This window comes from Phocoena phocoena, chromosome 15 (genome assembly GCF_963924675.1).
Source record: "Phocoena phocoena chromosome 15, mPhoPho1.1, whole genome shotgun sequence".
Classification (NCBI taxonomy): Eukaryota; Metazoa; Chordata; class Mammalia; order Artiodactyla; family Phocoenidae; genus Phocoena; species Phocoena phocoena.
This window is the reverse complement of record NC_089233.1, coordinates 16,138,215-16,165,151: the sequence shown is the minus strand read 5'-3', so window position 1 is coordinate 16,165,151 and position 26,937 is coordinate 16,138,215. Positions and strand designations below refer to the sequence as shown.

Sequence of the window (26,937 nt, the reverse complement as noted above, 5' to 3'; positions counted from 1 at the left end):
CCAGAGGGTTAAGACTCCAGAACTCCCAGGCCAAGCTGGGGTCTGGGACGAAAGGGCAGTGGGAAGAGATGGCACAGGAACCATCCCAAGGGGTACAGGCCCATCCTCTCACCTGTGGCATCATCTCCCCCAGCTGGCGTCTAGGAAAGCTGACTGCCGAAAGGATGGTCTGGCTGTTGAGCCAGATTTGGGGCCCACACTCCCATCAGCCTGACTGGGTTAGTCTTCTTCCTGCCTCAGTTTCCGCTCCACTTTACAGATGAGGGTAGCCTCTAGTAATTATCAAGATTTCAGGGGTATCTCTTCCCCACCACCATTAAACTCCCTTGTGATGCGGACTTATGGCAACAGAAGAGGGTTTAAATGCCCAGAAGTGTCAGTTTTATTTGGCAGTGCAGTAGGGAGCTAAGGCATGACCTGGTTGCTTCCAAGAGTTAGAGGGCCAGCAGTGGAGGGGAGAAGCAAGCCCTCTTGGGCACTGGGCGCCGAAGCTGCCTTCTTGGTTGTGGGCTGGGCCTCAGACCCGAGCCCCAGCAGACCCAAAGCTGTGTTGAAGAGGTTGATGGGGGCAGAGCCATCGGTGATGAGGGCTGATTTTAGGCCCAGGCTCTGGAGCAGTTTTACCTGGAAGGAGCAAGAGGCAGACGAAAAGATAGTCAGACCCTGGTCCCTTCTTATCATCCCCTCGGCCACCTCTCCAGGGTGGGCTGCCCCCCTCTCTGGTCTGACATTGTAGCCCAAGCCATCCTCATAGGACTAGTCAGTGACAAGCAAGGAACATAAGGGGAGCCTGAGGGTTGCATCCCCTCCCAGGCCTCGCGGGCCTGAAAGCTCTGGGAGCTTTCAGCCAGGTTGCAGCCGTCCAGTCCTTCCTGTTCCTTAAATGCACCAGGTTTCATTCTTTGCACTTGGACCCTCTCCTGGGAAGCTCTTGTCGACTCTACAGAGCACTTAAGTATCCCCTCTTCAGAGGGGCCCTCCTTCCCCAGCTAACTTGACATGTCACCTCCCCCTTCACCATATCACCCTGTTGACTTCTTTCGAAGGGCTTGTCATAGACTGATGTCCCATCAGTTTACTGCTCTCGCAGGAGCTCCCACTCACTGCTGAGTCTAGGACTGTGCCTGATAGGACACCATGCTCAAATGACATGGGATACAGAGACAGTCCATGTCGCCACCTCCCCTCGCCCCTCTGTCCCCGACATTTTTCTAGGTGTTGTGTTTGCCTCCCCGGCTCTGCCTTCTTGGTTCCAAATATGGTCCCAAGACATACACACACAGACATACACACACACACCCATGCCTGCACTCTCCCCCCACCTCACCTGCATCTCCGGTCCTGCCACAGCAAGGTCCCTGATGGTGCTGGGACCCAGGGCCTCTGTCATCTGCTTGAACTTCTTCACCTCTACCTCAGCCAGCTGCTGGGCCTTGCTCACCTCCAGCTCCAGCTGGGCCCGGGCATAGATCAGTTCGAGCTCTCGCACTTTCTTTACTCGCTGGAGCTCAGCCTCCTGGAAGGGGAAAAGCCAGCATTCTTTTCATCGTGTGGCCCCTGGACATGTCCAGCAAGTGCCCCAGCCAGCAAGCCTGAGGGAATTCAGATGGAGGGGATGGAATGGTAAACTTACCATCAGTTAGGGGTGAACCCTGGCTATGCCACCTTTTAGCTAGTGACCCTGGGAGCCCCTTAATTCAAGCCTCGGTGCCCTCCTCTGTAAGATGGAGAGAACTCCTACCCTTAATGGGATTTCAAGCATTAAATAAGATCTTGCATGTAAAACACAGGCAATACCTAGCATAAAGTGGGCCAGTGTTGGAGCACGTGTCTGTAAGATGGGTGTAATCATCCTCACCTTCAAAGCAGGTATTGAGTGAATTGACATAGGGCAAAAGACTTTGTAAACCACAAAATATTTGGACAGGGCTTTCTGTTAGGGTACTTGGTTTCCCACGTGGCTTCAGGGACCGCAGCGATCGGGTTTCTTCCAGACCCCAAGGCCACACAGTTCCACGGGCATCTCCCCCACTCACCGTCTCAATGGCCAAGGCCTCTGCCTTGAGCTTGGCCTGGAGCACGGCGCCTTCTCCCTCAATGCGCGCCGCCTCTGCTCGGGACTCAGCCTCTGCCTTGGCGGTCCCAGTGCTCTCCACTGCGGTGCTGGAGACGGCGCAGCGTCAGAGAGACCCAGGAGGAAGCCCAGCCCTGCCCTCCTCTGCCCTTGACTTATGCCACAGCAGCACGAGGACACCTGCGCACAGACGCACACACACGCGCGCACGCACACACACACACCCCTCCCATCAGCTGCTCTTCCGAGACCCCCTGCCATCTTTTCTTCTAGTTCTGCACCCACCTCAGAGCCTCCAGCTCCAAGAGCTCCCTGCGAGCTTTTTCAGCTTCTGATTGGTCTAAGATCTTCTGTCTCTCAAGCCGGCCGCGGGCTTCTTGTTCTAGTCTCTGAGCCTCGTGCCTGGGTGGGAGAGGGGATAGGTAAGACGCTGGCATGGGGCCAGAGCTGGAACAGGCGCTCCAAGGGCAGGGACCACTGGCCCATGGGAGGCCCTTGACGTGCAAATGAAAGCACAGCACGTGCACTGTGCAAGCCAAGTGCGATTCTAGGCGCAGGGGCACGTGGCTGTGACCGCGACTCCTGCTTTCACACGAGTTACTTTCCAGTGGGGAAAAAAGGACAAGTAAACGGGGATGATTTCAGACAGTGACAATCTCCTTGAAAAATGGGTGCTACAGTAACATGACTGGGCAAAGAGGGTGCTGCTTCAGTTGGGGTAAAAAAGAAAAGGGCTCTCCGACGAGGTGACCTTTGGAGGCCAGAAGGAGGAGAGAACATTCTGGCCAGAGGGAACAGCCAGTGCTGAGTTCCCACCCTGAAGAGCAGAAAGGAGCTGGTGGGCCTGGAGCATGTGAGCCTGGGGAGAAGGCTGGAAGGTGAGGAGGGGGAGGCTAGGCTGGACCCCAGAGTGCCTGGAGGGCCACAGATACGAATCTGGGTTCCAGCACAAGCAAGGTGAGAAGCTACAGAAGCAGGGGTGGCATCTATTCCCACCTTAAGTAGCCCAGGCTATCTTCTGGGTAAGGAGGACAGCAGGCTGACCACCAGGGTGCCGTGTTACCCAGGTCCTGGCAGCAGGCTAGAGACAGGGACCCTGGAGAGGTCGGGCCCACAGTGGGCATCGTGGAGAGCCAGGCCCCCAGGCCTCACTCACTTGGCAGCTGCTTCCTGGGAGTTGGTGGTGATCTCAATGGCCAGCTGGACGCTGCGCTGCAGGGCGTCCCGGGTCCTCTGGTCCACGGGCTCCACCGACTGCACGTCCACACTGCTGACCACCAGCCCATTTTGGGGGAAGACAGCCCGGTCCCGGGGCTGGGGCAGGGCCATGCTGTCAGAACCCTTGGTTTCTGGTGTCTCAAAGCCAAAGACAGCAGTGCGAATGATGCGGGCTGAGTTCTTATGGAAGTCATCAAAGGTGACAGAGGCCACGGCCCCTCGCACCCGGGATGCAATGGCCTTGCAGGCATCACCCACGAAGTCGGGCACTGAGAAGAGCTTGGCCGTCTCTTGGGGGTCCTTCCGGTCACTCAGCTCAAAGTGCCTGTGAGCAAAGACAACTCTCTCACCTTCAAAAAGGACACTGAGGGCTTCCCTGGTGGCACAGTGGTTGAGAGTCCGCCTGCTGGACAGGGGACATGGGTCCGTGCCCCGGTCCGGGAAGATCCCACGTGCCGCGGAGCGGCTAGGCCTGTGAGCCATGGCCGCTGAGCCTGCGCGTCCGGAGCCTGTGCTCCGCAGCGGGAGAGGCCACAACAGTGAGAGGCCCACGTACCACAAAAAAAAAAAAAAAAGGACACTGACACCCACCTTCTGTGGTTGGGAAGGGTCTCACGATAGAGAACGCTAATTAGCATCTGCTATGTGTCAGGTGAAGTCCTAAGAAACTTACATGTTCCCATTTTATTTGCTCAGCCGCCCTGTGAGGTGGGAATGAGTATTACCCCCATCATAGACAAGGAAATAGAGGTCCAGAGGGGTTAAGCGACAGACCCGAAGTCACACCACAGGTGCCAAGCCAGAAAGTTGAACCCAGGCAGTGTGGCTCCAGGGTCTGTGCCCCCAAAGATATCAGTGCCCATCTGCCTTTGTCACAGTCCTGGCCACTCAGCCAAGAGGTGAGAAACGCGTGCTTGGGAGTTGTTGAGCACTGCTTCTGCATCTGACTTATCTCCCCCACCCCAATTCTCCTCACTGTCATTTGAGCTCTAACTATGGGCCGGTCACAGTTCCAATTCTCACAGCATCCTTTCCACAGCCCCAGTAGGTTGATGGTTATGTCCTTAACGTCATTTGACAGACTGGGAAACTGAGGAAAGCACCCAATACTTGCCCAGGCCCACAGCTAGCACACCCATCAGCCTCAGAGTACTTGCTCTTGACCACCCGGCCACTCCCACCAGTTGGGTTTGATTCATCTTTTTAAACCTTGTAGTTACACGTTTGGCTGAAGTCACGCTAGGAGTTTAGCTGAGGAGTGTCCTCCTGCCGTTTCCCCCCACATTCTACCCCCAGGTGAGCCCTCATCTTTCCTGTCGCTCCCCCTGGGCGTCAGACTGGATTTGCATGAACCCCTGGGTTTCCTCCTTGACCGTGGCTTGGAGTCAGGCGTTCTGCCCTGATTGTGAGCTCAGCACTCGAGGCGGCATCTCTTCTCTTCAGGGTGCCCCCGGGGCTGCACCAGCAGGGGCCCTGGCCCTCCCCTCTACCCCTTACCAGTTGTAGGCAAGCTGCAGCTGGAGCCTGGCGTGGTCTGCGGTTTCGATGGTGATGATGTCCGTGAAGAAGTCAGGCCCCAGCAGCAGGCAGAGCACGCGGCGGGCGTGGGGACACTTGGGTCGCCCAGCTGAGAGGGACAACACCGTGAACTGCTCCTCGGGACCCAGCGACACCAGCTCTGGCCCAAAGACCACGCTGCAGAGGGAGCCGGGAGTCAGAGGCCCGGAGAGGCCCTCCCGCCGCAGCCCCACACGACGCAGCCCCCAGGCCGCCGCTCACCGGGCTTTCTTCTCCCGGTAGTCGTACACCTGCACCGCGGCATTGTGGGGTACACGGTAGCTGACCACGTGGGTCTTGTTCCGGGGAGCGGAGGGCCTAGGAGTCTTGCATGTCTCTTTCTCACCCCTGTCCGCCAGAGGGTCCTGCCCCTTGTTCAGCAGCCCCTCCACCCCTGGAGGCAGCTCCTTCTCCCACAGGACTTCATCCTGGGTCAGCATGTAGGTGCTCCCGATCACAGCCCGCACCTCGAGAGAGCAAGATGAGGAGGAATGTCACCGGCAAAGGGAGGAGGGGAAGAGTCCTACCCAGCATCCCTAAAGCGGAACTGGTCCAGGAGGTAGGACAGCATCGTGGTTAAATGTGGTCTCTGGAAGGAGGCTGCGTTCAAGTTCACTCTGCAAGTTCCGTCACCTCAGGCAGCTCTCTCACCCGTGTGCAAAATGGACCTGATAGTGGCAACCTCACAGGGTAGAGGAATGAATGACATCTCACATGTCTAGCGTCAAGAATTTGACGTATAGTAAGTTCCCGATATTATTTCTTCTGGAATCTTCCTTCATGGGGCAGCCTGGAGGGCATCCCAGGGACAGATGCAATCCTAGGAACTAGGTAGCACACACTAACATTTCCTAGGATTCTGAGCTCTGCTTGTAGGTTGGATTCTTAAAGAGGTTGGAGATGTGGTCCTAGGTCTGACCAAGATCAAGGTCTAGGTGAGAGGCAGAGAGGAGGGATTCCACCAGGAAAAGGGTATGGGAGGGAGGTCAGGTCTTACTGTTCCTAGGCCACATCCCAGTCAGACCTTTATGCCGGAAGCCAGATCTGCACTGGGGACTAAGTTTCCATCCTGAAATCTGGTTCATCTTCTTGCTTGAGAGCTCTAACATTTGAAATTAGATATTTAAGACAAAGGGAAGGCAAAAACTCCAGAGAATGCCCTCATATTTAGCAGCCGGCTGGCTTGGATGCTACTAGCGACACTGTTGAATCCCTTCTGTCACCTCCACCATGCATCTCCCCACCAGCATCACCCACTTGCCCAGACCAAGCCACCACCAGGGCCACATGGCAGCGATGGCGCCCATCCCTCAGTGCTTACCCTTCCGGTTTTGACATCCTGCACGTAGATGCCCTCGTTCTCATCCAGCGGGATGGCTTGACGCTCTTCTACCACCTCCACCTTGGCAGGTGGCACGTACTCCAGGGGTCCACGGATGAGCCAGCGATCCCCCGCCTGGTGGGAGACCTTCTCCTCGCCCTCCCCCTCCTCCAGGGGCCGCAGGGCCCTCAGTAGCAGCCCCTGCTGTTCCGACAGCACGTATACGTTCTGGATGCCTCGTTCCAGCTTCTCCCCGGGCTGGAGGAAGAAAGACTTCTCTCCCTAGTGGGGAGAAGCGGGTCAGGAGCAGTCGCCACCCAGGGCTGTGGGTGCCTCTGATGGTACCTCCTTCAGCTCCATGTGACCATGGGCTTGTGCTGAGGACAGGAGCCCCCAAAAGCACCCTCCCCACCCTTACGTCATACAATGAATCATTATCTAGACTTTGAGGCACTCTACAAATGCCTGTAGATCTGGTCAAACCTGCCCTGGGACTTCCCTGGTGGCGCAGTGGTTAAGAATCCGCCTGCCAATGCAGGGGACACGGGTTCAAGCCCTGGCCCAGGAAGATTCCACATGCCGCGGAGCAACTAAGCCTGTGAGCCACAACTACTGAGCCCGCATGCCACAACTACTGAAGCCCATGCGCCTAGAGCCCGTGCTCCACAACCAAGAGAAGCCACCGCAATGAGAAGCCCGTGTGCAGCAACAAAGACCCAATGCTGCCATAAATAAATACATTAATAAATTAAGAAACAAACAAAAAACCTGCCCTGAAAAGTTCTGTAAACTGTCAAGGTCTGGGTTCTCACAAGCTCAATAGTTAAGAATTAACCTATTATTGCTTTATTTCTCCCATGCTTTGTTGCCTTGGGATGGTGTAGTCCAGAGTTGGTAATCTCTGATCTTTGGGCCAAATCTGGCCTGCTGCCTATTTTTAATATATAATATAAATACATATATGTGTATATATATATTTGATATAACCCACATATTATAAAATACACCTGTTTAAAGTATACAATTCAGTTGTTTTGGTATATCCAGAGCTGCCCAACATCACTACTCCCTAACCCCAGAACATCGTCGTCCTGAAAAGAAACCCTATACACACAGTAGCAGTTACTGCCCAGCCCCACCCCACCCACGACGCATGGACTGACCTACTCTGGACATTGCACGTGAACGGAATCATACGCTGTGTGGTCTTTCACGTCTGGCTTCTATTGCCTAGCGTGGCGCTGTCAAGTTTGTCCATGTTGTAGCACACATTAGAACTTCATTTTTGATTTTTACATTTTTGAATTATTTCAAGAACATGAGTGCCCTCGACCCCAGAAAGATTACCTATCATTCTTTTGACTGATATTCCATTGTATGGATACACCATATTTTTCATCCATTCATCAGCTGATAGACTGATGGGTCGTTCCCATTTATTCTACCTCCTGTTTTTGCAAATAAAATGTTACAGGAACACAGCGGCAGTGGTTCGTTTACAAGCCGTCTACGCTGCTTTCACGTCACAACAGCAGAGTTGAGTAGTTGCAACAGAGACCATGTGGCTCACAGAGCCTAAAATATCTACGATCTTCACAGGAAAGGTCTGCCCAGCCCTGCTAGTCCCACATATAGTTCAGAGAGGGGATGAGGTAGAGGATGCGGAGAAGGGTAAACCAAGAGATTTGTTTGATGCAGGATGACAAAGTTTCCAGAACAGAGGGATGTGAAATATTAGAGAGAGTTTCCAGGTTTACAGACACAGTGCAGGGCCAGGGAGGCACTCACAAGAGAGGCCATGTGTGACCTCAGGTCAGGGATGCCAGAAAGATCAATGAGACAGTGTCTCAAGGGATAGAGACAAGTGTGCACAGAGGCAGCCCAAACAAGCTTGGTGTTTCTAGAACATGTACCGAGGGTGGGAGGAGGGCAGGGACTGGAGTCCAAGGGCCTTAGGCCACTCCAAAGGCATTCACCTCTGGGTGACGTGGAGACACTCACCTTGACCACACACTTTTGCCCCAGCTGGTTCTTGCCATCTGGTCCCACCGGGTCGAGAATCACACAGTAGTTGTGGGGACCCAAGGTGGTGATGGACACGACCCCCATCACCTCCTCATAGACATCTGGTACGTGGGCGTCTGTGTCCTGCGTGGTCACCAGCCACTCCTCCCCAGAGCGGCGGGTCACTCCCCTGAAGTCTCGGAAGTTCTGTCGCGCCCGGAGATGCAGGGCTGTCTGTAGAGCGAGATGTCGGGGGGTTTGAATAAACCCACCTCTAACTTCCTTGGGGGATCTGGGAACCCTACTGGCCACTAAATGATCCAGGTCTAAGTGACAGTGTCTACCAATCCAAGAAGACTTCTTAAACCCTTTCAGGTGACCCAGGACACTCCTCAGGTGATCTTATTTTCACATTCTCTGACACCGTTCTCTGCCACTCTGAGAGTCTCCCACCCAGGGTCCTCCAGAGCACAAACCTTTTCCGTAAGGATCACAGCATCCACCACATCGAGAACCTCCTCAAACACTGCGGGAAGGTACGCACCCACGGAACGGACCAGCCATTCTTCTCCTGGGCCAGGGGCAGAGAGGTAAGGGTCAAAGGTCACCCAGCCTGTTCCCCAGCTGCCCCTTCCTGCAGCCTAGACAACAGGGGACCCGCAGAACTTTGTGGGCCACTTTGAGATGCCACTGCCCCTATGCTCAAGGCCTGACAGGAGTCATTGTTTTCCTTTTTTGAGGCCAGAGGAAAACCAATCCCTACCCCAGAAAGATTTTTAAAAAATAAAAAAAAAGCCCTTCCAATACTCTGCTAGGCCTTCTCTAAGCTCCAAAGACCAACTTTTTTCCTTCCCCTAAAATGGGCAGAACTGCCTCTATTATAGCTGCAGAGGTCATTGAGCCTACTGGAGAAGCAAGAGTGCCGGGGCAAAAGTTCCAGTCTGGCCCTTCCTGGCCATAAACCCAGGCCTCAGTGATGTCATATGGAAAATGGGAGTCGTGGTACCTCAAGGTTGTTGGAGGACTAAAGAAGTTGCCGTTTGTAAAGCATTTGAACTGCATCTGGCTCAGTAAGCACAGCCTTTGTGAAGACCTCAGTTAATACATCACGTTTGTCAAACACAATTGCTAGTTGTATATGAACACCTGCTTTGTTGACCTAGAAACAGACATGGCCGCTGCCCCCAGCTCATGGTAAAGGGTTGGGGGGAAGGAAAAGCCACGTTAGCTTGATCGTGATCACAGGATCCCGGTAGAGCCTCCTGAAGGGGGTGGGGGGAAGCAGCAGGGGGCAGCCCAGAACAGCTGGCAAGAGATACCAGGGAAGCATTTCCTCCAGGCTACAAGTGGCTACCCCCAAACTTCCCCACTTTCCCTGTGGTCGAGGCACGGCCTGCCCCCCCAACCCCCCCCCCCCACCGTCAGCATCCCTTCAAGACCCCACCTGTCACTCTCTCCTTCCCCTCCCGGTCCCAGCATTCCTTGCGGGCCCTCAGCCGCAGGGCCTGGTTCTGCTTGATGATTGTTGCCTGAATGGTCTCCACAACCTCCACCTCCTTCTGGGGGATATACGTGCCTGGGAAGGAAAGATGAGATGGGTGTTGAAGGTCAGAAGACATCAGGGCTAGAATGGGAGGGCAGGAAACCTCTGACCCTGACCCAGCTGGAGAGGAAGTACTTACCAGGTCCTTCAAATAGCCACTCATCTCCTGCCACCACCTTGTCTCCGTTCTTATCCTCAAAATCCAGCAGCGCCTTAAGGTGGAGGGCGGTGTTGGGCAGAACCACCTGCAGTGGGGTGATGTCCTAATAGGGGAAGAAGGGGGGTCGCGGGGTATTCAGAGCTGGGACCCCTGGAGTCAAACCTGATACCGTGAAGGTCAGAGTCCACAGCATCGATCTCTCCATGTCCCAAAATAAGACTCCGAGTGGAATGCACAAGGTAGGTGTGGCCCCCAAGCCATCTGGTCTGAAGAGCTAAGATGGAGTTGTGAGCAAGAGGCTGCCACTGCTGACGGGCAAGGACACACCTTCCTCTGCAGAAGTGCTCAGATCTTGTTATGAACTAGAAATCCAGGTGGGAAACTGGGTAGAGGGCTTGATGGGAGATGTGGGAGAAACATCTGAGAAGCTGAGTAAGTGAGCATCTCATGGCCCAGTGTGCACTGGGGCTCTCAGGAAGTATAAGGTGGTGGGAAGGTATAAACTTCTATAACAGGCACATTTGAAGCATGAGTCTTTGTTTTCAAGGTTGCCTCATGGTCACAAGACAGCCATTGTACTCCAGCCATCACATCTCCTTCCATCAGGAAGGGGGACCCAGCCACAAGCTGCCAAACCTTTTTTAGAGGTTTGTACAAATATTTTCTACAAATAGGATTTCACTTGATCTTTGATCCGAGGGAAGCAGGAAGGCAAGGAAAGAGGCTCATAGAGGCTAAGGGACATGATCAAGGTCACACAACTAGTAAGAAACAGAATCAGGATTTGAACTTCAGCCTTATTAAAGGCTACCTGCCACTCCTTACTCCAACTAGAGTAGCCCCCTGGGAGGAAAAGCTCAGATAACTACTTCATCCACCGACCACACTCTGGGTTGGAGAGGCAGAGCTGGACGTTTACTGCCCGGGCAAGCCTTTGCCTGGACATCTTCTATGTGCACAGCACTCGGCTGGTTGTGGTGGAGTCAAGACATACCCCCATCTTCGTGGAGTTGAGGTTCCAGTGGGTGATAAGACAAACACAGACCAATGCCTCCAAGCAGACTGTGGACCGGGTCAAGGGGAAGAGGTTGCAGAAGTCCAGGTGAAGAAGTTGGGAAAGGCCCTCAGAGAGTAGCATTTGAACTGGGGCTCAGAGGAAGAGCTGGCTTTTGACATAAAGATGTAGAAGGAGGAGGAGGAAGGTGTGAGCATTCTGGGAAGAGCATGTAGACCAGTACGGTTTTCATTTCTCACATCTACTCCATCATCACTTCCTGTCTGTCCACTGCAAATCCAGGTCTGCCTTTATCTATCCCTGCCACACCCTCACCTAAGCCGCCAACACCTCTCGCCTGGATGATGGAAATACCTTCCTAACTGGTCTCCTGGCTGCCTTCTTTGTCTCCTTCCAGTTTGTCCCACATGCTGTTACAGGCTTCCAGCTTGAGTGACTAGGTCCAGTAGTATCACCAAGTGAGACTGGGAACACGGGACAAGAACAGATTTGGGGGTAGGGGAAGTGTTAGGCTTGGATAGCCAGTATGAGGCGACTGTGGGACATCTAGGAGAGGGCTTCCTATAGGCAGCTAGGGGACTCACAGCCTGTAGTTCCCAGCTAAGGTATAGAGTTGGGTGTCTTCAACACAGATGAAGTGATCAGGCCATGAAAAAAAAAAAAAAAAAAAGACACAGGGTATTCAGGACAGAACCTGAAGGCAGAGGGGACGGGGAGAGGATGGAAAAAAAAAAAAGACATCCACAGAGTAAAGCACAGACAAGTTTTAGTAAGAGGGCAGATCAACAATGGACATGGCCGAGAGGGTCTGTGAGACACAGAATGACAGTCCACTGGGCCTGCACTTAGGATGTCTTGGGGTTTTGCCAAAGTGGGGTCAGCGGAGGTGGGGGGCCAGATGCAGGTGCTTGTGAGGCAACAGGGCAGAGAACATCAGGTACAAGTTGTCAAAGTAAATAGGAAAGATTGTAAAGCAACTATACCCTAATTAAAAAAAAAAAATACGAAAGAGAAAGCAGATAGCTAAAAATTAGATTGACAGGGCCATTCATAAAAGCCCATACAAATTTAGTGTGCATATCCTGGAACCCAGAAATTCTTATTAGTTTCTACTCTTAAAACAAAAAAGAAACTAGGGCTTCCCTGGTGGCACAGTGGTTAAGAATCCGCCTGCCAATGCAGGCGACACGGGTTCGAGCCCTGGCCCAGGAAGATCCCACATGCTGCGGAGCAACTAAGCCCGTGCGCCACAACTACTGAGCCTGAGCTCTAGAGCGCACGAGCCACAACTACTGAAGCCTGTGTGCCTAGAGCCCGTGCTCTGCAACAGAAGCCACCGCAATGAGAAGCCCGAGCACCGCAATGAAGAGTAGTCCCCGCTCGCCGCAACTAGAGAAAGCCTGGGCACAGCAATGGAGACCCAACACAGCCAAAAATAAAAAACAAATAAATAAATTTATAAAAAAAGAGAAAAAAAAGAAACTAGCATGCACAAGGGCACACACACACAAGGATATTCACCACAGCACTGTTTTTCCTTATAAATTGGACACATCCTAAATGGTAACTCAGGAGAAGGGCTGAACATCTATCATATGGAATTACAAACAATTAAACAAGAAATGACTTATGCACCAAGATGAGAAGTTCATTCAAAGTACACTGGCAAGTGACAATGTGCTAGCTCTTATGCAAATAAGTTATAACCAATACTTTATTGGATACACACTTACATGGATGCACAGACGTATCTGGAAGTGAAAACCCTGAATGGATGACAGTAGATACCTCTGGGGGTGGAGAGCAGATACTGGTGGTGGAAGTCAGAGAGGACTTTACAGTCTTATGAATGCATTCTTTAGATGAAAAGTGTGAACAAGTAAGCCTTCAAGGCCAGAAAAGGATGGAAGAGGCAGAGCACGTTTATTGGCCAAGAGAAAGGCACCAGTAACAGAAAAGTTAAAGGCAGGAGAGAGAAGCTCTAGGTGGGGATAAGATCAAGAAATAGAAGGATGCGTCTTCCTGGGTCCACGGATGGAGGGGAACCTCCTAGAGGCTCCAACAGGTAGAAAGGAGACACAGGGAAGGAAAGGGGACACAGACCCAGATCCTTCCAGATGGCCTCAATTTCTAAGTAGGTGACCAAGTTGTTTGAGAGTGAGAGAGCAGAAAACAGGAAGAGCCGAGAATGATCAATATTTAGAGGCATGCAGGGGGGAAAAGAAAGGAGAGAAAGCTGGTTGGGAAGGAAACATTAACGAGCAGGGCTTGGGCTGGAATGAACCACTTATCCCACTAGCTACTTATAATACTGTTGGGGTGGATCTACCTGAGTGAGAGGACAGAAAGATCAGGTGGGGGTAATACCGATCGAGGACAGGGTTTGGGCGCAGGTCTAGCACACGAAGAGCGTGTGTTAAAACAACAGGGTTCCGCTGGGGTAGGGAGAGACCAGGAAGAGAATCTGAGGGACAGGAGAGAAGTGGGATTCAAAAGCCTGGAGGCAACATGACAGCACAGGAGGACTAGGAAGGGGAGACGGATGGTTAAGGAGGAGCTGGGTTTAATTTCAGAGGCGGGGCAACAAGGACCTACTGCATAGCACAGGGAACTATACTCAACATTTTGTAATAACCTACAAGGGAGAAGAATCTGTAAGATAAGATATATACGTATGTATAACTGAATCACTGTGCTGTACACCTGAAACTAACACGACACTGTAGATCAACTTTACCTCAATAAAAAATATAAATATTTTAGCTAAAAAAAAAACTTCAGAGGTGGGGCAGGTGCGGGAATAAACCACCCAGTCCAGAGTGGACATGGCACTGGGCAGGACTGAAGCAGAAGATGTGAGGGTCAGACTAGAGGTCAAGAAGGCCAAGATGTTGACAGGGTTATCGCATGGACATTAGTGAGGCTCCCAGGAGGGCCGGGGAAGGGAGGCCCGAGCCAGGTGGCGCCTCAGTGAAGGGAAAGAAAGTGGTGTGGGTAGGGGCCAGTGCCTCCAAGGAGGGCGAGTGCCGACTCTCTGGTAGTAAAGGAACATCTTGGTGGCACTGGGCTCAGAGGAAGGGAAGGCCCTGCCCTCCTGGCCTGGAGCACGTGGGGTCTGAGTATAAGCCGCTGTGAGCCGGGGCTGCCGGGGAAGCAGAGGTTAAAGAGGCAGCGATGAGGGAAGTTCTCTCCACCCTAGGGAGCTTTTAAATGCTGGTGCCCACCCCCAAAAAAGGGGAGGGGTGCTTTCCCTGGCGGTCCAGTGGTTAAGACTCCATGCTTCCACTCCAGGGGGCACCGGTTCCATCCCTGGTCAGGGAAATAAGATCCCACATGCCACGTGGCCAGAAAAAAAAAATTCTGGTGCCAGACCACCCCCCACAGTTCCCTCCAAGAGAGGGATTTAGTTTGTCTAAGGCAGAACCTGGATATGGGTGATTTTCAATTTGTGACAGGTTGAGACTTCATAAGAGTTGCAAGAATAATACAAAGAATTCCCTTACACCCTTCACCCCGATTCCTTAAGGGTTAACATCCGAATCATTCTTCATCACTTAGTATCTCCACATACATTTTCCCCAAAGTGCCTGCAGCTAAGTGGACAGGAATGCCTCAAAGCTCCCGGGTCATACTCTTATGCTCCCAGGATCAAGAAGCACTCCTTAGTAGAGGAGCCCAGAGTGAACAGTGTAAAACGGCAAGGAGGTGAAGGTAAAGAAACGTTATAGAAATGAAGGCGGGGTGCCCTCTCACTCCGGCCCAGGGCTTTAGGGCAACATGGACGAGGGCCTGGCTGGCACTACAGGTCTGCGATGGCTTCCCGTGGAGCAGCCACAGGCGACACGAGCCTGGGCCTCACCTGGTCCACCACTGCTGTCACCGCCCACCGGCGTCTGGCACTGTTTGAGAGAATGAAACGCTTACTCTTGGCACAAGTCATTTAGTGTCAGACTGGCCAGGAGCTTCAGGCAGGCTCTGGAGCCTGGAAGATTAGGTCCAGAGACGGGCCGACAGCTCTCAAAGGTCTGACCTGGGCATGTGAAGAGGAAGGGGATGTTTGGGGAAGGTGAGTGGAGGGGCAACAAGTCAATTCTGTCCCAGTGAGAACCAGCGTCACCTCCCACCCCCTCCCACGGCTCCAGTTTGTTTTCCCTCCAGAAAGCAGTGCTGAGCCCTAGGTCAAGGTAGCAGGACAGGCAGAGTGGGTACGGGGAAGGTGAGCAGGTACCTTTTCCAGCACCTCCCCTGGATACAGGGGGAAGGGGTCCTGGGCCAGCCGGATCTCTAGGTCAGCGTGGCGGAGCCGTACTTGTCCTGTGACGTCGAACAGCACGGCCTTCTGGGCGTCCCGGGCCACCGGGTTGGTTACTGTGCAGTAGTGGCGTGGGGGGATCGTCACCATGTGCTTGGGGGCAAACAGGACCCTGTTGGAGAGTGAGAAGCAGTGTGAGGACCCAGGGGACCCCCCGTTCCTATTCCCGAAGGAGGCGGCGAATGGGAAAGAAAGCTTCCTGTCACCCAAGCCAGAGAGCAGGAAGGAGGAGATGGACGATCATGGCAGCCAGGCTACCAGGCCCTCCTTGGCCCCAGGTGCCCACATAGCCCGGTCCCAACACCAACCTTTCATTGTCCTGCCGGATGTAAGTCTTTGGCCCGACCTCCACGCGGGACACGTTGCTGTTCTGGTCCAGCACATGGATGTAGTGGTATGGCGGGATGCGGATGATGGACTCTTCGGTTGCCATGGTGACTCCTGAGCCCAGGGAAGCACAGAGTGTGAAAGACAGATGGGGAGAAGACAGAAGATGAGTCCAGGGGGCTTGGGATGAGGTGGGCATGAAGACTGGCTGGCGCTGGGGGAATGGGCCCTTCCTCCTCAGGCTCAGATTATGCCATCCTTCACTGTCCCCACACCTACCTGTTCCTTTCTTCCCACCCAGGGCAGCCTATCCAGACCTCATCCCTGCCAAGAGATGCTTGATGCAGTTAACCACAGAAGCCCAGGGTTCTCCGCCAACTCCTTTCCCTCATTCCCATCTACTTTACCTCCTACAAGCTTCCTGAAGTACTGGGAGGGGCTTAAGATCAAAACTTCCCCAATCTCCAACCCCCATAGTGTAGGAGGCGGAAGCACACCAAGCTGGGAGAGGTGGTCAGCCTCTGGTGGTGCTGTGTGTCTTCCCCAGCACGGTGGGGGGCAGAGGCTCTGAAGAGCTCCCTGGCTCCTCCAGGGGCAGGCTCCTTTATTTCAGGGGATCCCAAGGGCCCCAGTTGTATGCAAACATTAGCCCATAGCCCAAGAATGTTTGCATGATCTTTGCAGCCCTCCCCCCTTGCGCTTTAAGCAATCCTGGGATGAACTGTTAGATGTGGGCCGCCTCTCAAGGAAGGGGTCCCTGATGGAAATGACGCTCCCATAGAATCAGCTGGATTAGAAACACCTCAAAGGGGACTTCCCTGGTGGCACAGTGTTTAAGAATCTGCCTGCCAATGCAGGGGACACGGGGTCGAGCCCTGGTCCAGGAAGATTCCACATGCCGCGGAGAAACTAAGCCCATGAGCCACAACTACTGAGCCTGCGCTCTACTGCCCGCGAGCCACAACTACTGAGGCCCGCGCGCCTAGAGCCCGTGCTCCACAACAAGAGAAGCCACCGCAATGAGAAGCCCGTGCACCACAGCGAAGAGTAGCCCCCGCTCGCCACAACTAGAGAAAGCCCGCATGCAGCAAAGAAGACCCAATGCAGCCAAAAATAAACAAATAAATAAAAATAAAAAAAAAAAGAAACACCGGAGTATTCTAGTCCTTTCCTCCCCAGTTCTCTGTGGTCTGTTGCCACCTGTGACTCCCTGCCATCATGGGTAAGGGTGGGTGGGAAGGAGAAAGCGAGTGAATGAGTACTGCATTCTGTCCACCCCCACCCTAACTGCTTCTGAATCCTGGCTGGTTACCTCCAGTGCTTGGCCTGTTCAGGAATGTCACACCACCTACTTAGACCCCATCCCTGCCTCCAGCATGCCTTGGACTTTGGACATGTCCCCTGGAGTCACACAAAGGGAACCAAGTTTACTAAGTGATTCAAAGCCTTGCCCTCCGAGACTTTGGTCCAACCTTTTTTTTTTGGCCACGCCTGCATTGGAAGTGCAGAGTCTTAACCCCTCTTAACCCCTGGACCACCAGGGAAGTCCCGGTCCAACATTTTTGAAGCCACCACCAAAAAGGAGTGGTACCCCATCTAGTCCACCATCCATACAGCTTCCAAACTGGGTGACAAATGTGAAGTGAGAAGGAGGAAGGGGGAGTGGCTTGGCACAGGAAAAAGAGGCTGGAGCCACAAAATTACAGAATCAAGGCCCAAGAGTTTTACTTGATCCACACAATCTGTAAAATTTCTTTTGTTTAGAAATTGTGAGTTACCACAAACTTCCAATTCCTGCTTCTCTTGAAGAATGAGGAGCCGGGCCTTACATTCCCACGTGGCAAACTGACGAGAGCCACATAGCAGCCGAGCCCTTTAGACGGGCCACAAGCTTTCCTACTTAACCACAGTCCCCACCACTCCCAGTTGTCTTACCCCTGGCGGTGATGCACTAACATCACCTGTGGGGCTCCTCTCTAAAACCTTCCAACTCAGCATGATCCAAAAGGACTTTCTACAATGATGGAAATATTCTTAATCTGTGCTGTCTTTGGACTGACCACATGCAGCTATCGAACTCCTGAAATGTGGACAGTGTCACTGAGGAACTAAAATTTTAATTAATTAGTTAATTTTTTTTCAGTTCAAACTCATTTCCTTTTTATTAAAGTCCAAGTTATGTTATATGGTTTGGTACTTAACAAAGGAAAACTTGTTCAAATAAGGTAATATGTCATCATCAATATTTCCAGGTGATTGTTTACAATCAAATAACACTATCAGTAAATTCTCGGGAATCCCATCCATGGGGTTTACACTTTGTCAAGACCCAGCTCTTCTAGAGTGGAGATTTCCAGTTCTTTTAAAGTTGGTCTAAGTTCCTGGATGACACAGGGGTAGATTTCCTTATGAGGTTCTGCTTTGTCCTTAACAACCTCTAGGATGCGAACTGCGCTAGCAAAATCATTTAAGCGTCTGCATGTCTGCAAAGCAACATCAATGATTTGGGGCTCCGGAACCAGATCACAGCCAACAATCGTGTTCATCCCTTTACGCAATTCCCAAGCATCAATATCTGGCTTATTGAAGTATATCACCCAGCGAGCAGCAAACTCCTCCATCTGTCTCATGTGACCCATGGGAGTAGCAGTGAATTGACTGGGTAACAGCGGCGGGACCCGGGGGGCTGGTCCGGGAGACTGACTGCTGCTACCGAGCAGTGCAGCGGCAGGCAGCAGTGCCTAGCATAACAGTGACGGCGGCATGCAGGTTAAGGCTGAGAAGCCGGGTGTGAGCTCAAGACCGCTCGGGAGCTCGTGTTTAATTTTAATTTAAGTAGTCAGATGTGGCTGGTTGATCCCATATTAGACAGTGTGGATCTAATTAGCTGAGTCCCGGGTAGGGACAATGAGTCACGCAAGGCCACACAGCAAGTTGGTGGTACCATCGGGATGAGAATCCCGATGGAATGCCTGGTCCTGTTTCTCTCCAGTGGCAGTGCAGTACAATGGTGAGGGGCATGGATTCAGCCAGACTACCTGGGCTTATTTACAATTCTGATTTGCTGCTTTGCCTGGTATTGTTTCCTAATGTCTTACCTCATTTTCAAAGAGGTTACAGTTTTGATCTGTTTTCTTGGTACACTTTCTACATCAGCGGGTTATTATTCTGCTCCTCATTCTTTTTCTTGCAACTTTGTATGGGGTTTGACCTTGATACTTTTCTGTTGCCTGTTTGTCAAGTTAATTTCCCTTAACTTTTCTAATATCAGAGCTCCCTCTTCTGTTGATTTCAGGGAGTGTTTGAAAATCCAGGTGCTAGTTTTCTGCTTTCTGTTCTCCCCACTCTTACCTGGACCTTGGCTTTCCTTCCTCTCTACTGCCCATCCTGCTCGGCTGTGCTTCCATTCCCCAGGAGAGGGCCCCCCAAGAGCACCCCACCCCCACCCCGGGGCTAGGACTGCCTGGATCTTGGTTCTAACCCTTACTGGATGGGTGATCTCAGACAAGTCCCTTGCCCTCCCTATACCCGTTTCCTGGCCTGTGAACTGGGGATGGATAGGTCATCAACCCAACGTATGAGGACTGAGTTAATCATAAAGCACTTGGAACAGAGACTGGCTCTTAGCAGCACTATGTGTGTGGCTTACAGCTGAGGGCCAGCTTCCCTATCCAGTTGGAGGATGTGACCTAGCACCAGAGGCTCCCTACCCCATCTGGCATCTCGGCCTTAACCCTCACTTGTTTACGGATCAGGAAGGTGGCAGGTTTTTGTGTCACCCCAGCTGTGGGCCTAGAATAGCAAAGGAGCATCCGACAGCCCAGTGAAGCCTCTTCCTGGTTCTCTGCAGGGCGGAAGCCTGGCCAGGAAGCCAGATGGGGGAGAGGAAGGGCTAGGACTGCAAGAGGAGGGTCTGTGCAGCCCCACAGGGAAGATTTAAACTCTAGAAGGCCACACGAGGCTGGGAAGCAGGCTCTGAGAACAGCCTCCAATGGCTCCTTTGGACGATCCCTCACCCCCTACAGCTGAGGCCTCTCGACCATCTGTCACCCCAGCTGGGCCCAGTCAGGGGGGGCCGAGAGCTTCGCCCAGCTCACTGACTCAGCTGAGAGTCATCCCTAAAGCTAATCAGGCTGGGCTCCTGCCTTATTCCGAGGCCATGCCCTTGCCAACTACCCTTGTTTCAGTACCAGGACCCTGTCTCACCTCCCTGATCACCCACCTACCCAGCCCTAAAGCTGTGCTTTCCACGTAAGTTCACCTGCTAAGTTCACCCAAGAACAGGTTTTGCCTTTTCAGTCTTGCCATCCCCAGAAGTGAGCCTCACTAGAGGCCTCTCAGACCAGGGAGACCACCCGACTCAGGCAGCATGTCTGTGTCTCAGATTTAGACTTCCGTGGTTTACCAGATAACGTGTACAGTTAGAGCATTTCACTTCCAGCATACCAGGGCCCTCAAAAGACAATGGCTAAGGATCATGTTGACCTTTGGAAGGTCCTGCCCAGCCCCGAGTTTGGCCCCAACTCCCTAAATTCACCGACACCTCCCTTCGGTGTCTGCTTCCAAGATCTGCCCCGTAGTCTGCTCTCTGGGTACCTGTCCAACCTTGCCTGATCACACTGATCCTCACGTGTCATGAGGCTCCTGCCAGAACCAGCCAACTTTTACCCAAAGTCTCAGAGACCAGTGGCTCCCCCACCGCACCCCACACACCAAGAAGGGAGGGATGAACAGAGAACAGAACAGCCTGTGAGAAGAAGCTGGCTTCATCCTCTGGTGAAGAGGCAATTCTGGCCCTGTTCTGGCTCAAGAGTAAACTTGCTAGAGCAAAATTTAATTAATGAATGAGTCATATCATTACGTATCAGAGTTTCAGTGTCAGTTGTGAGTGGCTGACAGTGAATCTTAAACAGCAGATGCCCAGGCGACCAGCCACACTGGGTATAGGCCTGCAGTGTCAGCATCACCCGGAAGCCTGTTAATAATGCAGAACCTTGGGTTCCCCCGACCCCAGAGTTGCTGAATTAGCCGGCATTTTAACTAGATCCCCAGTGATTTGGGCATACATTAAACTATGAGCAGCTCTGGTCTGTAAGAGCCTCTCGGCCCTGCCTAGCTGTACATCAGAATCACCTGGAGATCTTTTCAAACCACCCATCTCTGGGGATTGATTTAACTGGTCTGGAGTGGGGTCCTAGCATTGCTATATAGAAAAGTTCTTCCACTGACTCTAATATATAGCAAAGACTGAGCTCTGTCACTGCCGATATGACCTCGGGCCACGTGCTAGCCTCCAAGCCTTACTCTCTTAGACTGGAGTGGGAATAAAAGTGACTGTTTGGGCTTCCCTGGTGGCGCAGTGGTTGAGAGTCCGCCTGCCGATGCAGGGGACACGGGTTCGTGCCCCGGTCTGGGAGGATCCCACATGCCGCGGAGCGGCTGGGCCCGTGAGCCATGGCCGCTGAGCCTGCGCGTCCGGAGCCTGTCCTCCGCAACGGGAGAGGCCACAACAGTGAGAGGCCCGCGTAACGCATAAAAAAAAAAAAAAAAAAAAAAAAAAAAAAAAAAGTGACTGTTTCCTGGGGTTAAAGACTGGAGCATGTCTAATACCCAGTAGGAGCGCGACAAACGATGGCCTGGAGGAGGAAGACCAAAGATGAACCCAGATGGCATCACTGTTCCTCAAACGCAGGGAATGTCATGTATTTCCCCCCAGCTCCTCACCCTCAGGTCCAAGTAGACCCCCAGCCAGCACAAGTTCCCTTGTCCCAAGGCCTGGGCAGGTCTGAAGTTGGAGGAAAGGTTGGAGACAGCCTTGCCACCATCACGTCTATCAAATTTAGGTTTAGGAAAATGCACAGGAAATTCAGCACAGACAGGGAACTCATATTTGCAGTTTCCCTTCACTGATTTTAAACATTCTAGTCTTTGTTTAGAGAATGCAAGAGTCACATTTCTCAGGGACTGCAGAGAGGCTGTTTTTACCAGACAGCTTCCCAATTTAGGGAAATGATTTCCTGCTTCGGGGGACTATAGTGGAAATTCTTGAGAATTTGTTTCACGTAAATCACTTCTTTAGTAGTAGCAAAGTTTTAGGACCTTTGCTTCCTAGGAAAATCTTATCTGAGCTCTAGCCCAGCTGGGCCACTTTTCGGGAGCAGCAGCTTTTTCTGGGGACAGAACAGCCCTGCCAGCTCCGGATGCTTGTCCTAGTTCTATCCTACCTCCAGATGCTGCCAATTAATGCCAGTCATTGAAGGTGAAGATTGGCTAGATTGGAAGCGACCCAGGAACCAGGTTGCAGAACCCCTGTTTTCTAAAATCGCCCAATCATAGGACTCAGCTGGTCGTATTGACGCCCAGGCCTCACCCCAGACGCACTAGGCTAAGATTTCCAGGAACGACTCTGGAATTTCTATCTTTGGCAAGTGCCCCCCCCATAACAGCTCCCACTTATTAAGAACTTAATCTGTGCCAGGCATTGTGTTAGATGCTTTTAATTAACTCATTTCATCCCCATAAGAACCTACAAATTAAGGAATTTGCTCAGGATCACACAATGATCAAAGGACGGAGCCGGAATTCCACCTCAGGTATCGTGACCGCAGAGCCCCCAAACCAAGAAGTAGTGTGGTCTCCGGCAAAAATGGCAATAAGATTCTAAACTAGAACAAGAACTTAAGGACCTGGGAGCGGCTGGGTACACTCCGGGAGATAGTGCCATTGCAGTTCAAAGGTGTTTTCGGTAACCTAGGAGAGCAGCACCCAACAAGGAGGCCAGAGTAACCTTAGAGCTCTCTGGCTTTCCCTGGGCCAGCCATTCAAGGTGGCTGCCCCTACGTGCCCATGGCTTTAGAGAGCTGCCCTGTCCAGAAAGCCTCACCCTCAGGGGAGGCAGAGTATACTGTGTGCCAAGGGTGGAAACAGGCAGAAGTTTCTGGCAGTCAGTTGGCACCCATGACAGCCAGCCTTTCTCCCCATAATATCTAGGGGCCCACCCAGACAGGGAGCAGAGAAAACAGGGCACATCTGCCTCTACTACTATCCCCCAACCCTCCATGCTGCTAAGATCACCAGAATCTTAGAAGCACGGCGGGTCCAAGAGAGCTTCCTGTTTTCACTTCCCAGTCCCAAAAAGAAAAAAAAAGAAAAAGAGCCTTGCTCACCGAACTCCATGCCTCTGGAAATCAAGCCTACCTTAAGATTACTCTGCCAATGATTTCTCAAATGATCTGCAAGGCCCTGAGTGGCATTAGCCTATCACAGCTGGCATAGCCCCGAGTTGGGTAATAGGAAAGCCTCGATGTCTGCAGTTGAGGAATCTCAACGGGGACAAGTCACATTTTAAAAGCTCAAAGGGACAGGCCAGAGCTCAGGTCCCCAGGGGGAGTCTAGCAGGGACCAATCTCACTCCAGGAGGGACTCTAAATGGACCCCTTAAGTTTCCTCTGCCCCTACTGCTGATGGGGGAGCTTAAGGTCAGAGAGGCCTGAGATTTGGAGGGGTGAGGGTGTTGGCAAGATGACAAGTTGATCTACCTTTACTTCAGAAGCCAGAAAAAACTCCAAGGAAAGCAAAGCCTCCCAAGGCTAAGCTTCCACCCATCTTCTCCCGGTTCTGGTTCAGAGACCACCTGCCCCAGATGAAGTAAGCCCTAGAAGGCAGGACAGAGCTAGAGAGGGTCTTGAAGGACACAAGGTCCCACCAACTGGTTTGGGGCTTTGAGGCCTGTATGAAGTACTCACATCCAGAAGTGTGGCTGGCTGCAACAGAGTCCTCAGATCAGGAAACTCCTTCACCCAGCCCTAGAGATGACTTCCCAGCAGGGCAGGGCAGAGCAGACTCGGGGGGTGAGGCTTAGGCATTTAAAGGGCCCTTGCAGCTGGTTCTCATTTGTTTGGTTTTGTTTTTTTCTCCTCTGGGCGGCTTCTACTGCAGCTGGAGGCACTGCGGCTCACTCAGTGCAGGAATTCCCACCTCAGAGCCAGCTGGCAGCACTGGCATGAGACTGGGGAGGGTCCTCGGCCCGAGGCAGGGGGCAGGTGCTGACCGAGTTCACTTCTACCCCATCTGGCTTTAATTTCCCAATCTGGGTGCGTACAATTTTGCCTCTCCACAGCTGTTTCGGTTCCAGCTGCAGTCCCTCCTCTAAGAGAAGATAACTTGGTATTTTTTATTTTAGATTCAGAAAATTTAGCCCAGGTCTCCAAAGAGATGTTCAATAGAAAACATAAACACATACACGTATGTCCTCTTTCTGGCAAGGTGCTGTGTTGGGAGCTTGGAGTGTCTCTCCTCTTCCCAAGTTTCCCAGCAGCCTGGGTTAGGGAAGAAGGGCCAAGGCCCCAGCAGGTAGACTCTGCACCCTAAGGGCAGCAGCGCTCAGTATTTCCGCTGCCGGGGGAAGAGACTACTTCCTGAGGACCGAAGCGGGGGGCTGGTGGGGCTGGCATCCTCTGAGTCCAGGCTGAAGAGGTCCCTGCCAGTACGAAGGATCTGCTCCTCCAGCTTCTTGTGTCGCTTCATGTCTGAGAGGACCTTGTCCAGGCGCGCTTCCCGTTTCTGGCTCCGGGCTGAGCTTCCTGGAGAAGGGGAATGAGAGAAATGTGGAAGCGAGTGAGGCAGTGTGCACCAGACCTGCCTGGATCTTACTAATCACTTGGGGAGCTCATTGAACAGAGATTTCCAGGCCTGTCCTGGAGGTTCTGAGGTTTAGGGATGGGGCCTCAGATGGGGCGGGCAGTGAAGATCTGAATTTTGAGAAGGGGCTAGAAATATGAAGACTGGGTAGAAGCATCCCAGGTAGGGGAGGAGCAAGTGCAAAAGCCCCAGGGCAAGAACAGGGAGGTCTGTCCAATGAGAAATGTAGAGCTGGGGGAGACAGGAAAGATAAGGCCAAAGATATGACCTACAGGCCACGATAAGGGGTTTGGATCTTTTAGTTTACATGGAAGCCCTGAGGGGAGGGCGGGGTTGGATTCTCAATTGACACACTCATACACCACCCCACCCCCGACCCCCAGAAATGGAATCCTTTGGAGAATTTAAAACAGAGAAGTGACACAATTTATGTTTTGAAACATAAACCCGTCTCTGGCTGCTGAGGCTGGCGACAGGAAGACCAGTTAGGAGCTACCACAACTATCTAGGCAAGAGAGATGGTGGCTTGGATAAGGGTGCAGGCAGAGCTAACAAGACTTGCTGCTGGCTTGAATCCTGGGGTAAAAGAAAGAGAAATCAACACTGGCTCCGAGGGGGCACTTCCCTGGTGGCACAGTGGTTAAGAATCTGCCTGCCAATGCAGGGGACATGGGTTTGAGCCCTGGTACGGGAAGATCCCACATGCCGCGGAGCAACTAAGCCCGTGCACCACAACTACTGAGCGTCTGCTCTACAGCCCGTGTGCCACAATTACTGAAGCCCCTGTGCCTAGAGCCCGTGCTCCACAACAAGAGAAGCCACCGCAATGAGAAGCCCGCACACCGCAACAGAGTAGCCCCCACTCGCCGCAACTAGAGAAAGCCCGTGTGCAGCAACAAAGACACAAAGCAGCCAAAAATAAAGAAAGAAAGAAATTTATTAAAAAAACAAGCAAACAAAAAGAGAATGGCTCCGAGGGAAGGCACACATGGGAAACTGGGTCCGATTAGGAGATGTACACAGTAGTGTAGGGATGTGGATCTAGATAATAATGATAACGACTTGGCCTTCTGGGGGGGACTGAGATCAAAGGAATGGGAAGCATGATGGAATTATCTGCGGAAGATAGGGGACCACCAAAGCTGGAAGGATGGCACCACTGGGGGCATGCTCTCTCCTGAAACAAGTTCTGTAGATATCAAGGCACCAAGCAAAGGCATCTTTTAGGGAGTCACTTTCTGAGTAAGTGGAAGCAGAGGCCCTTCACCACCACCCCAATTCTCCCCTCTTGTCTGTACCTGGGGTGCGTCTCCGGTCAATCAGGGAGTCCTTTGGTGTCATTGGCTCATCATCAAAGTCAAATTCTGTGGGCATGTGCGGTCTGGGACAGGGGGACAGAGAGTGAAAGGTGAGGGTGGTCCCCCCCAACACCCCCACTTCTCCACAGCCTGCTGGCTCTTCCTCTCCGGCTCTCTTCCCTCCCTCCACTTCCCATGCTCCTGGGTCCCACCTCCCCTCCCTACTTCCTCCCGGTATCAGGGGAGCAGCCTCAAGGACAAGGTGTAAGGGTGTGCCCTCACTTTTCCTCTTCCTCCTCTTTGGTCTCTGGCTCCTCATCGGATCTCTCCTCTTCACTCTGGGCCTCAGGTGTGGGTGGCCGGCGGGGCAGGATCTCAGCCTGTAGCTCCAGAGTGCCGTGGGCAGCCAGCAGTTCATAGAGCCTTTGGATTTCCGAGGGGGGTGGCATCCAGGACTGCCCATCCGCGGGCAGCTCCACCTCTTCATCGCTGCAGGGCACGCACCAGTCCTCGGATTCTCCCTTGGCATGCTCTTCCCCCTCAGTGCTGGGGGCTTCTCCCTGCACCTCCTCGGCCCCGGACCCCTCATGTTCAGCCTCCTCCCGGCCTCCTTCCCCCTCTTCCTCGGCTTGATCGGCCGAAGCAGAGGGGCCTCCGGTATCCTCCACGGCCAGAGCCTGGAGGCCGGAGGTCACTTCCCCTTCTTCAGACAGAGGCGCCGCCGTGGTGGCTGCAATGTCTCCATGGCCCCGGACAAGGGACATATGTCACTAGGGAAGGGGCCCTGCGATGATAGGAGATGCAGGAGTACTGAACTGGGGATCCCCCAACCCCAAGGGTTGGGCTCCCCAGGGGTTTAGGGAATGTCTCTCTAACCAATCAGGCTCCAACAGCAGTCCCTGCGAATAGACCGCCTGTTCCCAAGAGGGGGCGCTCCGTCCCCTCCAAGGACCCCGCCCCCACGGATCGAGATCCGGTACTCCGGTGTTCCCAGGGACCGGCAGAAACCACTTTCCAGGCGGGAGAGGAGCGGACCCGCTCTTCTCGCCTTGATACCTCCCCTTTCTACACCTGGATCCGGCACCCTCTCCCCAAACCTCGAAGTTTCACCACCTCAGCTGCCATACGCACCTAGGAGCTAAGACCCGCCTCCCGGGCTGCGCACGGTCACAGTACGCAGGCGCACAGAGATCGCGCGGGAGGCTCAGTTTTAGTCAAAGCTCCTTGGAAGAGGAAAGCAAGGGAAGGCTTGCACATGCGCAGATAGGCGCTCCGGAAAGATAGGCTTCGGCCCATAGTAAAGATGGCCACCTGGGCGGCGCATGCGCAAACCCGAAAGGAGGCAGTACCTCGGGCCCCAGCGGCGCACGCACGTACGGACCAACTGAGGCTGGAGGCGAGTCTCATGCAGTCTCCGTTTATTGGTGTTTCAGACTCATGCGGCATCCGGCATACAAAAAGGGAGAAT

At 52.9% G+C, this 26,937-nt stretch overlaps 2 protein-coding genes across 2 annotated transcripts; both read right to left on the bottom strand.

The window, feature by feature from the left end:
* Positions 1–358: 358 nt before the first annotated feature.
* Positions 359–23,308, bottom strand: MVP (major vault protein). The gene is made up of 15 exons (XM_065892211.1): positions 23,277–23,308; positions 15,513–15,645; positions 15,121–15,316; positions 9,857–9,980; positions 9,619–9,750; positions 8,651–8,745; positions 8,172–8,408; positions 6,171–6,452; positions 5,072–5,316; positions 4,790–4,987; positions 3,231–3,617; positions 2,360–2,476; positions 2,037–2,163; positions 1,328–1,516; positions 359–624 (listed from the first exon to the last, which is right to left on the bottom strand). The coding sequence occupies exons 2-15, from the start codon at positions 15,635–15,637 to the stop codon at positions 406–408; spliced, it is 2,673 nt and encodes an 890-aa protein (XP_065748283.1). The 5' UTR covers positions 15,638–15,645; positions 23,277–23,308; the 3' UTR covers positions 359–405.
* Positions 23,309–23,700: 392 nt separating this feature from the next.
* On the bottom strand, positions 23,701–26,916 carry PAGR1 (PAXIP1 associated glutamate rich protein 1). The gene is made up of 3 exons (XM_065892516.1): positions 25,752–26,916; positions 25,470–25,552; positions 23,701–24,113 (listed from the first exon to the last, which is right to left on the bottom strand). Exons 1-3 carry the CDS (start codon positions 26,231–26,233, stop codon positions 23,914–23,916), a joined length of 765 nt encoding a protein of 254 aa, XP_065748588.1. The 5' UTR covers positions 26,234–26,916; the 3' UTR covers positions 23,701–23,913.
* Between the last annotated feature and the right edge of the window lie 21 nt (positions 26,917–26,937).

What these genes read in the sequence shown, in the direction of transcription:
- PAGR1 (XM_065892516.1), bottom strand. Translation starts at nt 26,233, where the DNA reads ATGTCCCTTGTCCGGGGCCATGGAGACATTGCAGCCACCACGGCGGCG. An exon ending in AAAGAGGAGGAAGAGGAAAA is followed by an intron (nt 25,553 to 25,751) that starts GTGAGGGCACAC and finishes CCCCTGTCCCAG; the next exon opens with ACCGCACATGCCCACAGAAT. An exon ending in TGACCGGAGACGCACCCCAG is followed by an intron (nt 24,114 to 25,469) that starts GTACAGACAAGA and finishes CCCCTTCTCCAG; the next exon opens with GAAGCTCAGCCCGGAGCCAG.
- MVP (XM_065892211.1), bottom strand. Translation starts at nt 15,637, where the DNA reads ATGGCAACCGAAGAGTCCATCATCCGCATCCCGCCATACCACTACATC. An exon ending in GGCAAAAGTGTGTGGTCAAG is followed by an intron (nt 6,453 to 8,171) that starts GTGAGTGTCTCC and finishes TCTCCCCACTAG; the next exon opens with GGAGAGAAGTCTTTCTTCCT. An exon ending in AGGATGTCAAAACCGGAAGG is followed by an intron (nt 5,317 to 6,170) that starts GTAAGCACTGAG and finishes TGCTCTCTCGAG; the next exon opens with GTGCGGGCTGTGATCGGGAG.